Genomic DNA, 13,394 nt, shown 5'->3' with positions numbered 1-13,394 from the left:
TCTCACAAAGAGCGAAATAAAGAAATAATAAAGGAACGGAAAATAAGCAGAAACTAGCAAGAAAATATCAACACTTGAAAATCAATCAATAGAATTTTTATTTTCACAATTCAAAACAATTATACAAACACAATAAAAAAATGCTTGAATACATATGTGCTTTTGCAGCTGTTTCTTTATATGGCAGTAGATATTTTCTGCTAGTATAAATTTTACTAGCAGCTCTCTCAGCTTTTTACGATCTTAACTTGAGCTCTCTTCTGCTAGTTTTTAGGGTTAAGAAACACTTTTTTTAAAGTAAGCAGGTAAGATACAAACATATATACAAATATAAATTCTAAACAGCAATAAAACACTGAAAAAATCACAATTCATAGCAACAGAAATTTATCGTAGGACCCAATTGCTCAAAGAGAGCAGTTGGCAGTTGATATCAGATATCATCACTTTGAAGAAGAATAACTTGGTTCACACATTGAGTAAAATCGATTCGTAAATCAACTAAATCACTTACATTTCTACCGTAACACTCTGCTTATCATTTATTGATGAGAGAGGCAGACAGATGAAAACAATTGGATTCTAGCTTAGATGAAGCCTATAGTTGTAATACAGGTTAGCGCCATACTGCTACTGCTACTAAAAATACTTTTTTTTTTATCATTTCACATTAAAAAAATTACCTGAGTGTACGGAAGGAAATATCGATAATGTGACGAAGAATGTGAAAAACACATTGTAGAGTTGTAAGGACGTTTTTTTAAAAATTAACCAATATGGTATAACGGACACCTTAGTATCATCTGATTCCTTTTCTGGTTTTCTCGAAAGCTGATTATATCGGTAAAATTTCTGGAAATAATAAAGAAATCAGAAATATTAAAAATATGAACGAAAAGATACATAAATGAATTTTGAAAGTATAAAACCACTTTTATACCAAACCTAGTAAAAATAAAAATGAGGTTACCTCAAAAACATAACCCTGCATGACTCATCAGATTTCCCAAACAAAATCAATCTTTTTCAACCTTAAATAAATTTAATCCAAAATTTTCTTTAAGAAACACATTCTACAACATTGCAGGTGACATGCTCGAACTAAGCCCCAACATGCAATCAGGCAGGAGGAGTTGAAAAATTAAGTAATATCCAAAAGTGATAGCCCCATGCTTATAACCTGCAACGCCAATGTCAACGAAAAAATGAATATAGATAAATGGAAAACTCGAGAAGATGTTTGTATCACATTTAAATAAATAATTCTATAAGTATATGACAACAATGCATCGATGTCACTCTCAAGCAACTTCAATTTTACGCACTAGGTTACAAATACAATTTCATAGCTAGAACTTTTCTTCACAGCTTATATCACGTAAGCACTCGGTTTCTTGAGTCATTTTTAGTTTCATTTTTCAATAAGCAGTCGTACGACAATTTAACAGCGACAAGTGGTCATAAGTCGTATCAAGACTGGAAAATTGCAGCGAAAAATGTATGAATTACAATATTTGAGTGACACAACAGTGCAAAGTATAATTGACTCTTCCATAAAAATGCGCGAAAAATAAAAAAACTCAAAAAGTCGCTGATAAATCATAGTGCGCTGAAATCGTGAGGCGAGGCAATGGTCGAGTAGCGTGACAGAAGCCATTCGTTAGCAAAAAAAAACCAAAAACAGTTGCCGTCGCCGAATGTTGCGTGAGTGACGTATATGAATAGCTCAACAAAAATCCTTTAAAAAAACATAAAAAAATTCTAGAAAGTCAATATAACCGTTTCTTTTTATATAATCCCCCAAAATAAGTCTGTGAATCTGAAGCCATCTCAAGAGTTGACCAGACCCTCCAGAATATAACAAAATAAAAATAATATTTTTGTTAACTGACTACAAAAATAGACCCCACCAAGGGTGTAGTTAACACTTATTGTAGAGAGTGAAATTAATTTGCGAGAAGGTGTGCATTAATAGCGTTTTCTTTTCTCACAATAATGTTGCATTTATTCTGCCCTATGCCTGAACTGTCTTAGTTTCGTGTTCTTTTCTCACAATGTTGCGTTCTTGCCTGAAAAAAGTGCATAATTTTCTACCCTTTTCAAAACGTAAGGCTGCGAGTTGCCCAGGCGATTTTTATTTTTCGTTTTTGATAGTTATTATATTTAAATCAAGTTTTTGTACTAACTATACCGAATCGATCACTTTTGTGATTTAGTTGGCATTTTGTTTGTTTATTTGTCATGTAAAAAATGGAACATTTATATAATGTTGCCGTACAAAGAGGCAACATTTTCATCGAGACGAAAACGCTATAAAAAAATTGAAACTACACTATAAACATATACATATATATAGGAAATTTTAATAATATAATGAAAATAATGACAAATAGAAGACTTGAGGATAGTAGCATTTGACCAGAATATAGAAATTAAATTAAAACGAGATAGTCCGACGGACAAATGAAGTAGTAGAAATCCTGATAGAGCACAGAGATATAATATACATTTTTATATTAAAAATCTATCTTCATTCAATCAAATGAATCAAACTAATGCTAGACATAATACATCAGGGCGATGTTAACAAAATAATAGCGGGAGATATAGTAATAAATATTGACCAACGAATTCAGAATACTTAATTGAAATAAAAATTAATTTTAAAGAAAAAGTTTTATTGCGCTAACATAATCGAGACAGGAGCTAGTTTAAGCCTGATTAATAGCGAAATTACTGATTTTTTAAAGGCTAAATTAAAAAATTCATTAACAAACGAGGATGACATTAATTATGAAGTGCACACATTAGCACCGTACGAATTTAATTTACCTAATAATACAAGAACACGTTAGAGAGCCACACCGCTCACAGTAAGTAAATGTGAATTTATTATAGGCATGGATATGCTTTCAACGCATATATAGACATAGAAAAGGGTATTATAACTTCAAATCGAAGAGAATGTACTTTTAAACAAATTAAACGATTCAAATCCAATTTGTACACTTGAAGATGCAGATTCAAATTTAGAAAGATTAAATCTAGACCACTTAATCGAAGGAAACAAAGTAGCTGACTTTTTAAGTAAGATAAAAGAAAATGAGGATATTATTTCAGAAAAAATGGATGACACGAATTCCAATAGTTAAAAATTTTCAATCAACAACATAGAAGACGAAGAAACAGCAACAATACATACACTCAGCCGAAGAAGAGTTAGACGATCATTTTTATATAAAAAATTGAATAGTTAATAAGTATAAGACACAGATCATTCTAACAAATAAAAAGAAGCATTAAGCACAGCTTGATTCGAGAATATTGAACGCATTCTTGGTAGGAATCCTAATTTAAAGGCAAAATATAGCTCGATCATGAAGGAATAATCTTGGCACATGTCGTTAACAGTGATTTCTGAATGCAGGTACTTTCTACCTCATCATTGCGTCATTAAGGATGATAGCACGTGAACGAAATTGAGAGTTGTTTTTGACGGTTCTGTGGCCACAAGTTCAGGGTTATCCTTAAATGTTTTACTCATGACATGTCCTACAATTCAACCTAAACTTTTCAACACTTTTCTTCGTTTTCGTGCCTTTGCAATTGCACTTACTGGGGACATTTGCAAAATGTATCGATGTGTTCGCGTAAATGCTTTAGATAATATACTTCAGTGAGCAATTATTATCTGAATTAACAAAAATTAATATATTTGATTGTTCTTATTATTACTGGTCCGCTTTGTAAGTGGTCCAATCATGTCTGCGAGAGGAACCCTCAAAGTTCAACGTATTTGTCGCCAATCGGATTTGCCACATAACAGCTAACATAAGGCATGCGGTGGCGGTAAATTCCCACGTCCATGGATCCAGCTGACATTCTTTACAAGGGTGCTACACTAAAGGAGCTCCCAAGGTCAAAGCTTTGGATGCATGGTCCTCAATTTTTGGAAAACGTTGAATCTTTCTGGCCGCAACCTTGCGCGTCTCACATCTCTCTACCAGAAACTCGTCAAAAGGTCTTGCATATCTCAATTGATAGATCCGAAATATCTTTTTCATTTCAATATATCAACTCATTCGGAACAATATAGCGTATCTTTGGATACATATACAAATTTATGATAATGATGAGGTCACAGCTGACAACTCCAGATATTCATCGTGGGATTCACTTGCTCATACGCCTAGGCCAAAAAGCACAGTTGGGGCCAGAAATCGTCACTTAGAAGAATAATAACCCCTCCATAAAGATTCCATAAAGAAGAATCCAATCCTATTATAGTAGATACTAATCGTTTACGTTTGCCACTATTAACGTTGCATAAATTCAGCGGATCCTATATAGAGAGGACAAATTTCTATTCGATGATCACATCAGCCATCGATAAGGACAGTGGCATAAGCCGAGTGGACAAACTTCAGCATTTGCTACTTACTGCTTAAGTGGTGCTGCCCTTGACACCATACGATTGTTGGAAATAAATTAAGATAACTATAAAATTGCACTAGATCTGCTTATGAAACGATTCGATAACAAACGTCTTATTTTTCCGACCCATATCAGGGAGATTTTCGGGATGGACAAAGCAGACCCCACCTTCGGCAAGCTGCGAGCGTTGACGGACAAGTTTACTTCGCATATACGTGCGTTGCAGTCACTTGGTTCCAAAGAGCAAATAGCGGACGCATAGTCGTGCAATTTTTAACTCAAAAATTGAACAAAGTAACTCAAGCAAAATGTAAAGAAAGTTGTTTAATAAACGAGTTACCATCGTAGGAATCAATGGCTACATTGTAAGAACATCGATATCGTACCGTCGAGAACGTGGAGGATGCAATGCAAACACTAGCTGATACTTTTGGTAAAACTGGAAAAACAGTGAGTATACATCAAATAAGATCCTTTGTCGCTTGAAACAGCTTACTGGGTGGTTGTATATTTTGTGGAGATGCTGAGCATTTGATTTATAATTGCCAACGGTTTTTAAATCTTTCGCCTAACCTTTACCAGAAAGGGGCTAAGAAACTTTTACTTTGTCTGAAATGTTTAAAGAAAGATGAGAGCCAGCAAATCTAGTTCTTGTCGAAACTGTCATTCAAAGCATCACACGCTTTTACATTTTAATCGTTTACCATCAGCCCCAGCTAATATTCCCGAGTTACCATTAATATCAAATTCTGTCCAAGCTAATGTCATGACTGCAATGATGCTAGCGCAGCCTGACATCTCTGCTTCCCGATCTCTATCTTATAACTACTGCAATCGTTTTAGTAAAGAAGCGTTCCGAAACTTTCGTACCTTGTCGCTCACTATCGGACTCTGGCTCACAGATTCACTTTGTCACAAGTCGCTTCACAAACCAACTTCATCTGTGTAAACCTAAATCCTTTGTTTCGGTTTCAGGAATTGGAAATGCAAATTATGCAACGGATGGATACTCAGTCGATCTTGTACTGAAGTCTTGGACTTCTGATTACTCAACAAACATTACTGCTCTCGTCGCTCGATCACTGATAATCAACCTGGAACTTCAGTCAAAACCGATGATTGAAATGTTCCTTCGAATGTCCAACTAGATGATTTTGCTTCGAAATGTTTTCAAATGAACAAGTAAAAGAGTAAAACAGATCTCTTTATATCATATTAGAGAAAGCTTCTCACAGGTATTCAAGAAACATACAACCAAATAAAAAAAAAATATATTATCTCTAATTAATGCAACTTTTTGAAATCGCAATTAATCAATGTGAAATAAATCAAGAATTTAAATATGATAGAAATCCCATTAAAACAAAACGGAAATTTTCGGAAACTTCTACAAAAATTTAAATAATTGAACAACTAAAAGAACACTTCGTTAAATTAGAAAAACACAAAATAATTATTGCAGACAATGAAATTAAATTTATTAATAATAAAAGAATTCTTCGATAACGAAAATGTCAAAATCCACCTTACAAAATTAAATAGCCACACAGGTCATTCGGATGCAGAAAGGTTTCATAATACCATAGCAGATATATATAGAATCTTATATAAATTAAATATAGGGTTACCAGTAGAACAATGAATTCATATGGCTATTAGAAATTATAATTATCGAAAATTACAATGTCGAATGAAATGATAATTAAATGTACACCAAATCAGGTACAACATAATCAAGTAGATGAAGAAATAGTAAAAAATAATTTAATAGCAGCAAAGAATAACGTCATATAATAATGATGATATAATCACTTTTCTGAAATAAAATCTGGCAACTATAACATATAACATATGTAACATTAAAAAAATGAACAGTAACTATGTAATTGCTGTTATGATTTTACTTGCTTCCTGTATTTTCTTAAGCGAACACGCGGAAAGTCGTGCCATTACATACAATAAACGTTTTAAAAATTTTTAACAGGTTATGGACGTGCTGCATAAATAAATTTTTGTTTTGGAATTTTCAAGCATATGGACGAGGACATTTTCACCCTTGGCGACTCCATACCTGTTGACTCTGCAATCGCTTCGGTACCACCGATAATATAATTGATAGCATTTGTTCTGACTCTGAGATTCCAGCTGAGCTTAAAAATTTTGGGGAAGCAAGCATGAGCGAATCACGAGTTTTCCATAATCATCGTTTCGCTGGGCAAAACTATCAATTATGCCGCCTTCAAATGGAAATATACATACATGGCTGAAAATCAATTAAATTCATCGAATGCAGTTTAAACAGTAAGTGGAAGCAAAGTCAATAGTAACAACGATGTGCTGAATATGAAAAGAAATAGCAAGTGTAATTACTGCTTCAAATTAGGCCATTGGGCAAGAGAATGCAGAAAACGTCAGAAAGATCAATGAAGCAGGGAAGAAAGATGAAGTCAACATCATTCGCTTACACTTCAGAATGAAGCAATTGACAATAAACGTCAAACGGATAACACATCTGAAAATTCATATTTATTCCATGTTGGCCAAATGAGTTAAGATTCCCGCCCCGAAGAAGTCAAACACACCACATACAAGACAACACTGGCACACACACCACACATGGAAACCGCAGATCACCCAAACACCACACACCACTCATCATACAGCCACACACACACACACACCGGCTAGGATCTCTACACAACACACAGTACAAAAATATCTGTCCTCGAAGCGGACAGCCCCTTCTCTCAGCGACTTTCGAGCAACAAGCAAATTTACACCGTCTCCACTTGTATGCCATCAGGGAGTGAGAGCGTTGAAATAATCCCTTTGTAATTATTAAAAAAGAAATAAATTGTGTGAACTTTTTGGAAAAACAAAAACCATTTATTCCGGATATTAATTTAATCTCAGTGGTGAAAGTGTCAAGTAAGTGCTGGTATTAACATATCGTCCTTCGAGCCCTAGTGGACGGCACTATGGGTAATAAAACATAAAATAAAAAATTTTAATATAACGTGAAAAAAAAAATCGGTGCATTTATTGAAAAAAAAAAAAAAACCAGTGCAGTGACAAAGTGAACAAAGAACAAGTAAGGAAGGGCTAAGTTCGGATGTAACCGAACATTTTATACTCTCGCAAAGTCAAATAGTATACTCGTTTGAGATTTCTTTGTGGATTGGCTGATATTTTCGGTAGAAGGTCAACTATAGGCACTGGGGTCCACATATTTAGTACTTAGGGGCTTAAACAGTTTTGGTTCGATTTAGACAATTTTTGGCCACAAGGTGGCATACTATAATCGCATTATTCACGCAAAGTTTTATCCCGATACAGTCATTGTTGCCTGATTTGCATAGTGGAAAGTGAAATAATCAGATGGAATTTAAAATGGTGTTATATGGAAAGTAGGCGTGGTTGTAGTCCGATTTCGCCCATTTTTGCACTGTGACATAGAAACATGAAAAGAACGTTATGCACCGAATTTGGTTGAAATCGGTTAAGCAGATCTCAAGATATGGGTTTTCACCTAAAAGTGGGCTGTGCCACGCCCACTGTCTAATTTTGAACGCGGTTCCTATAAAGTCATCTCATACCATCCCAGAGATAAAATTTAATGAATCTAGCGTGTTTAGTGCTTGATTTATCGCGCTTTTAGTAGTTTTTAACAGTACCGTTATATGGGGAGTGGGCGGAGTTGCCACCCGATTTCAACTATTTTCACACCGTCAATAGAAGTGCTAAAAATATTTGCTTCCAGTGAATTTTGTTATTATAGCATTAGCGGTTTAGGAGATATGCACATTAAACCTATTAGAGGCGGGACCACGCCCACTTTTTAAAAAAAAAATTTAACTGCAGATGCCCCTCCCTAATGTGATCCTGTGTAATAAATAACAGTCTTGTATCTTATTGCGGAGCTTAGTTATGGCAAGTTATTTGTTTTTGATTTATGGCGTTTTGTGGGCGTGGCAGTGGTCCGATTACGCCCATCTGCAATACTAACCGTCTCACGGTACCATGAAACATGTCTACCAAGTTTCATAAAGATATCTCAATTTTTACTCAAGTTAGAGCTTGCACGGACGGACGGACAGACGGACAGACGGACGGACGGACAGACAGTCACCCGGATTTCAACTCGTCTCTTCATCCTGATCATTTATATATACATAACCCTATATCTAACTCGATTAGTTTTAGGTGATACAAACAACCAAGGTGAACAAAACTATTATACTCTGTAGCAACAGGTTGCGAGAGTATAAAAAAAAAATAAAACACATATACATATACCCACATAGCGAATAATATAAAGAGATAAGAACAATATTCTCAAAAAACAAACAAAAATTAAAGAATTTCTTACCTATATACCAAATCTCTCATCACATACATATTTAAATATTTTGCACAATGTATAACAAAATTTTTAGCAACTTATAATTTTGAGCGCATGCAAATATATATTCGTAATATTATTAACATATTTTACCTACAAAAAACAGAGAAGAGAGAGAAAGGTAAAGAAAATAAAAGATTTTTAAACATATAAAATATAAGTACATTATTTTACTCTTATACATACGTACATATTTACATTCATATACCGAGAGTGCATATTTACGAAACGTAGTGCACATACGATTACTTTGTTGCTAATTACGTTTATGCGCTCTTTCTTAACTGAGAAACAACGTCCGCTCGTTTACATACGTACTTAAACAAGTACGGGACATATTATTATACCCTACTCGGGTACCACGGAAAGTTAAAGAACTTCAAAAAGCGCATTCGAAAAAAAACAGTTTAAACGGTTCGGTAAAGAAACACAAATTCTTAACAACAAAAAAAAAGAAAAATAATTATTTATATTCCTATAAATAAATAAAAAACAATAATAAAAAATTGTGAACAATATTATATACATTGCTTCTAGACAATTTAATTGAATATATTCCAAAGTCAAATTTGGCACATACTCGGCAATACCCCTTGTTGTTTGGCAAACAAAAAACAAGTAGGATTGCATACATATGTATAAAGTACATTGATCTCTTATACGAGCTCTCATTGACACATACTAATTCGCTTATAGGTGTACCCTATAACGCATACGAACACAAAAAAGATATAAAAAAAAATAGATATTGCAAATTTTGGACTAATTGTTGAAATAAACAATACAATCGAGATAAATAATAAATAAATACCGTAATAACGAAACATGCTATCTTATTTAATCCGATTTAAAAAAAAAATAAAAATATAAAAAAAAACTAAACCGATTTACTAATTCTCTTATTTAGATAAAAGAGATTACGCGTTACAATTACGAATTTCGCTTAAATTTAATCAGTTTACACTGAGAGAAATCATTTGTTTAATTGAATTTTTTTTAAATGTACGCAGATTCTAAAGATTCTAAATCGACACAGTTATTAAAAGTACCGAAAATGATTTCGGACGAAAAAAGTCCATGTACACCTGCAGAAGCTACACGCTCAAAGCAAGGTGCTACAAAACAAAAAAGGGGGAAACCATTACATACCATAAATTCATTGCTGAGAGTGACAGTTTAATAAGATACTGCACTCGATTTCCATCTGCTCCGATTCAAGATAATTCTGAATCGGCATTAGAAATCAAGAGGAAAATCTCGACAATTTTTGGATTCGTCTCCAAGCTTCATAGGACGCCATAGCAGAATCTGACGAATCAGATCTACCAGAAAATTTTAAGTCCTCGGCTGATGCCAAATATGAAAACTGCTTACACCAGTTTGAAGACTATAAAGCTATGATTTCCGATCAGCTGAAGCTAATAAAAGCAATTGCACCTACTCCACATCAGCGAGTAGAGCTGACACAAGTACAAAGTCAAGAGGCAAGTTCAGGCATACATCTCAAGGCGCCCACATGTGACACAGAAATCTTTCATGTTGGTTATGAACAATGGCCGTCCTTCCGGGACATGTTTACAGCCGTTTACATAAACCACCCAAAATTAACAAATGCACAAAAATTGTATCACCTTCGATACAAAACAAAAAGACTTTGTACAAACTGCTTGTCACATGCGCGTGGACTAGTTACGGAACCAGTTACCACTATGACCACTCAAGTTGAAGAAATCTCAAACGAATACTTCAATTCACAATTGAAAAAATTTTGGGAGTTAGAAGAACTCCCCCCCATTTCAATTACAACCCCAGAAGATCAGTATTGTGAAGACTTTTGTAAAGCCATAACTACTAGATCAGATAATGGTCGGTACGTCGTATGACTACCACTAAAACAACAATTTCCCAACACAATCGCCTTAGGTCACTCTCGCACCTCTGCAATAAAGCAGTTTCAAAGTATGGAAAAAAACCTACTTAAAAAAGGCGAACTCAAACCAGAATATGATGGTGTGTTGGAAGAATACCTCCATTTAGACCACATGGAGGAAGTAAGTCCATGCGAAAAAATCATCAACGGCAAATACTACTCATTTCACTTGCCGCACCATGCAGTAGTAAAGCCAGACAAAAAAACAACTAAAGTCAGAGTTGTCCCCAATGCATCAAGATCCACTAGCTCGGGGAATTCCCTAAATGATATACTATTTACGGGACCCACGCTCCAACCAGATTTAATGCTCCTCATATTAAATTGGCGTATATTCAAATACGTATTTAACGGAGACGTCGAAAAAATGTATAGACAAATAGTCGTACATAAAGACGAACAAGATTTTCAGCGAATTATTTTCCGAAACTCTCCCAGTAGTCCACTCCGCGACTATAAATTGAAAACAGTTACCTTTGGCGTCAACTGTGCTCCAAATTTAGCCATTCGAACACTGCATGAGTTGACAGAAAACACCAAGTCAGAATTTCCTCTGGCAACCCAGGTGTTAAAAACACAAGCGTATGTAGCCGATATCCTGTCTGGAAGTCACAGTCTTCCACAAGCATACGAGTCACTAGCACAAGTGGTAAAAGCCCTCAAAACAGCAGGGTTTCCGTTGAAAAAGATAACGGCGAACCACCCCTATAAAAAATATACCACATGAAAATTTGTTAGATACTAATTTCCTTAAATTCGAAAAGGAAAGGACAACAAAAACTCTGGGGATACAACGGGATGCAATATCTGACCAGTTTTCATACACTACAGAGTCAATATCTGCATTATCCGCCCTAACGAAGCGACAAATTCTATCCTCTGTGGCGAAACTTTTCGACCCCGCAGGATGGCTTTCGCCAGTTATGATACAAGCCAAAATCTTAATACAAGAATTATGGCCAGATGGAACCGACTGGGACGAACAAGTAAAACCACTTCCTTTAGAAAAGTGGTCAGAGTTTGCGAAAAATCTAAATGATATCTCACAAATACAAATCCCACGATGGGTAAATTATGCCCCAGAGCACAAAGTCGAACTACACGGCTTCTGTGACGCTTCTGAAAAGGCATATTGCGCAACTATATATGTTCGCACACAAAACGAAAATGCGACCACATGCCACTTACTAGTAGCAAAAGCAAAAGTGGCTCCTTTAAAAACAATAAGTCTGCCCCGACTTGAATTATGTGGAGCGCTACTACTAGCCAAACTAGTGTCCATCGTACAAACGCATTCAAACCGATTCCGAAATTGTACTAGCTTGGTTAGAAAAACCACCACATACATGGAAGGCGTATATTTCCAACTAAACGTCTCAAACACTTGACCTAGTAGGATCAGCCACTTGGCGACATGTAGCCAGTGCTGACAATCCTGCTGATCTAGGTAGAAGAGGGTGCAAACCCCTGCACCTTGTCACCACCACCCTCTGGTGGAATAGCCCCCGATGGTTAACAGAATCTCCTGATTCTTGGCCACAATCGCCCATGCGCAATATAATTGCCCCAGAGAAAAATCGACTCCTTTCACGCAACATTGCAGGATAATGACATTCTTGAGCGATTTTCCTCGTATCCCCGAACCCTCAGGGTAATCGCTTACATGCTCAAGTTCATAGAGCGACTCAAAATTAAACTTAAGGGAGTAACTTGATTACACTCCCAATGCGATACAGTGACGCACCTAGACTTACAAAAAGCAAAGGTCGCTCTTATCGCATCTACGCAAGCGCGCTACTTCAGCCGCGATATATCACTTTTGAGAGAATCAAAACCTATTGACAAGAGAAGTCCCCTCTTAGTTCTAAACCCATTCCTCGACACGAAAGGTCTTCTTCGTGTGAATGGTCGGCTTGCCAATTCAAGCCTGACGTATAATAAACGCCATCCTCATCATACCAGAGAAATCTCGACTTGCCACTTTACTCCTCCACTATATCCACTTACTTATGCTCCACGCAGAACATCGCCTAATGCAACATATAGTCCGCCAAGAGTTCTATATTCCCCGACTTAAGCCCCAAATAAAGAAATGCATTTTCATGTGCAAGATCTGCACTATGCATAAGCAGAAGATGCGAACACAGATTATGGCAGCACTTCCACCGGAACGCTGTAACTTCGCTCTGCCTTTCACCATTACAGGTGTCGACTTTGCTGGGCCTTTTCAGATAAAGGCATCCATGTTAAGGTATCCCACTCTCATGAAAGGCTATGTGGCTGTCTTTGTCTGTTTCACGACAAAAGCAGTGCACCTCCAGCTATGTACGAATCTGACAAAGGAGGCTTTTCTCGCGGCATTTGCTCGCTTCGTCGGACGACGCGGTTTTCCGTCAAAGCTCATGAGCGACAATAGCAAGACATTTATAGGAGCTCAAAGAGCCACAGAAAAACAGTTCGTGAATTTTGTCAGGCAAGTCTCACCTGAAATTGTACCAAAGTACGCTCCCCAAGGTATTAACTGGCAGTTTTTCCCTCCAAGCGCTCCTCATATGGGTGGTTTATGGGAATCAGCTGTAAAAAGCTTCAAATCCCACTTTAAAAAAGTAGCTGGAAACTACAAATTTA

General features: G+C 36.0%; 1 protein-coding gene across 6 annotated transcripts in view; it reads right to left on the bottom strand.

Moving 5' to 3' along the window:
* The window catches only part of LOC106622780 (equilibrative nucleoside transporter 1), a 242,831-nt gene that overhangs the window by 128,698 nt on the left and 100,739 nt on the right, over window positions 1-13,394 (bottom strand). For all 6 annotated transcript variants that reach the window (XM_070112933.1, XM_070112935.1, XM_070112932.1 and 3 more), the window contains exon 6: window positions 684-852. In XM_070112933.1, the coding sequence (XP_069969034.1) occupies window positions 684-852 (169 nt within the window). The remainder of the gene's footprint in view (window positions 1-683; window positions 853-13,394) is intronic.

This window comes from Bactrocera oleae, chromosome 2 (assembly GCF_042242935.1).
Source record: "Bactrocera oleae isolate idBacOlea1 chromosome 2, idBacOlea1, whole genome shotgun sequence".
Classification (NCBI taxonomy): Eukaryota; Metazoa; Arthropoda; class Insecta; order Diptera; family Tephritidae; genus Bactrocera; species Bactrocera oleae.
Note: the sequence above shows the minus strand (reverse complement) of the source record. Positions and strands in the feature narration are given on the sequence as shown.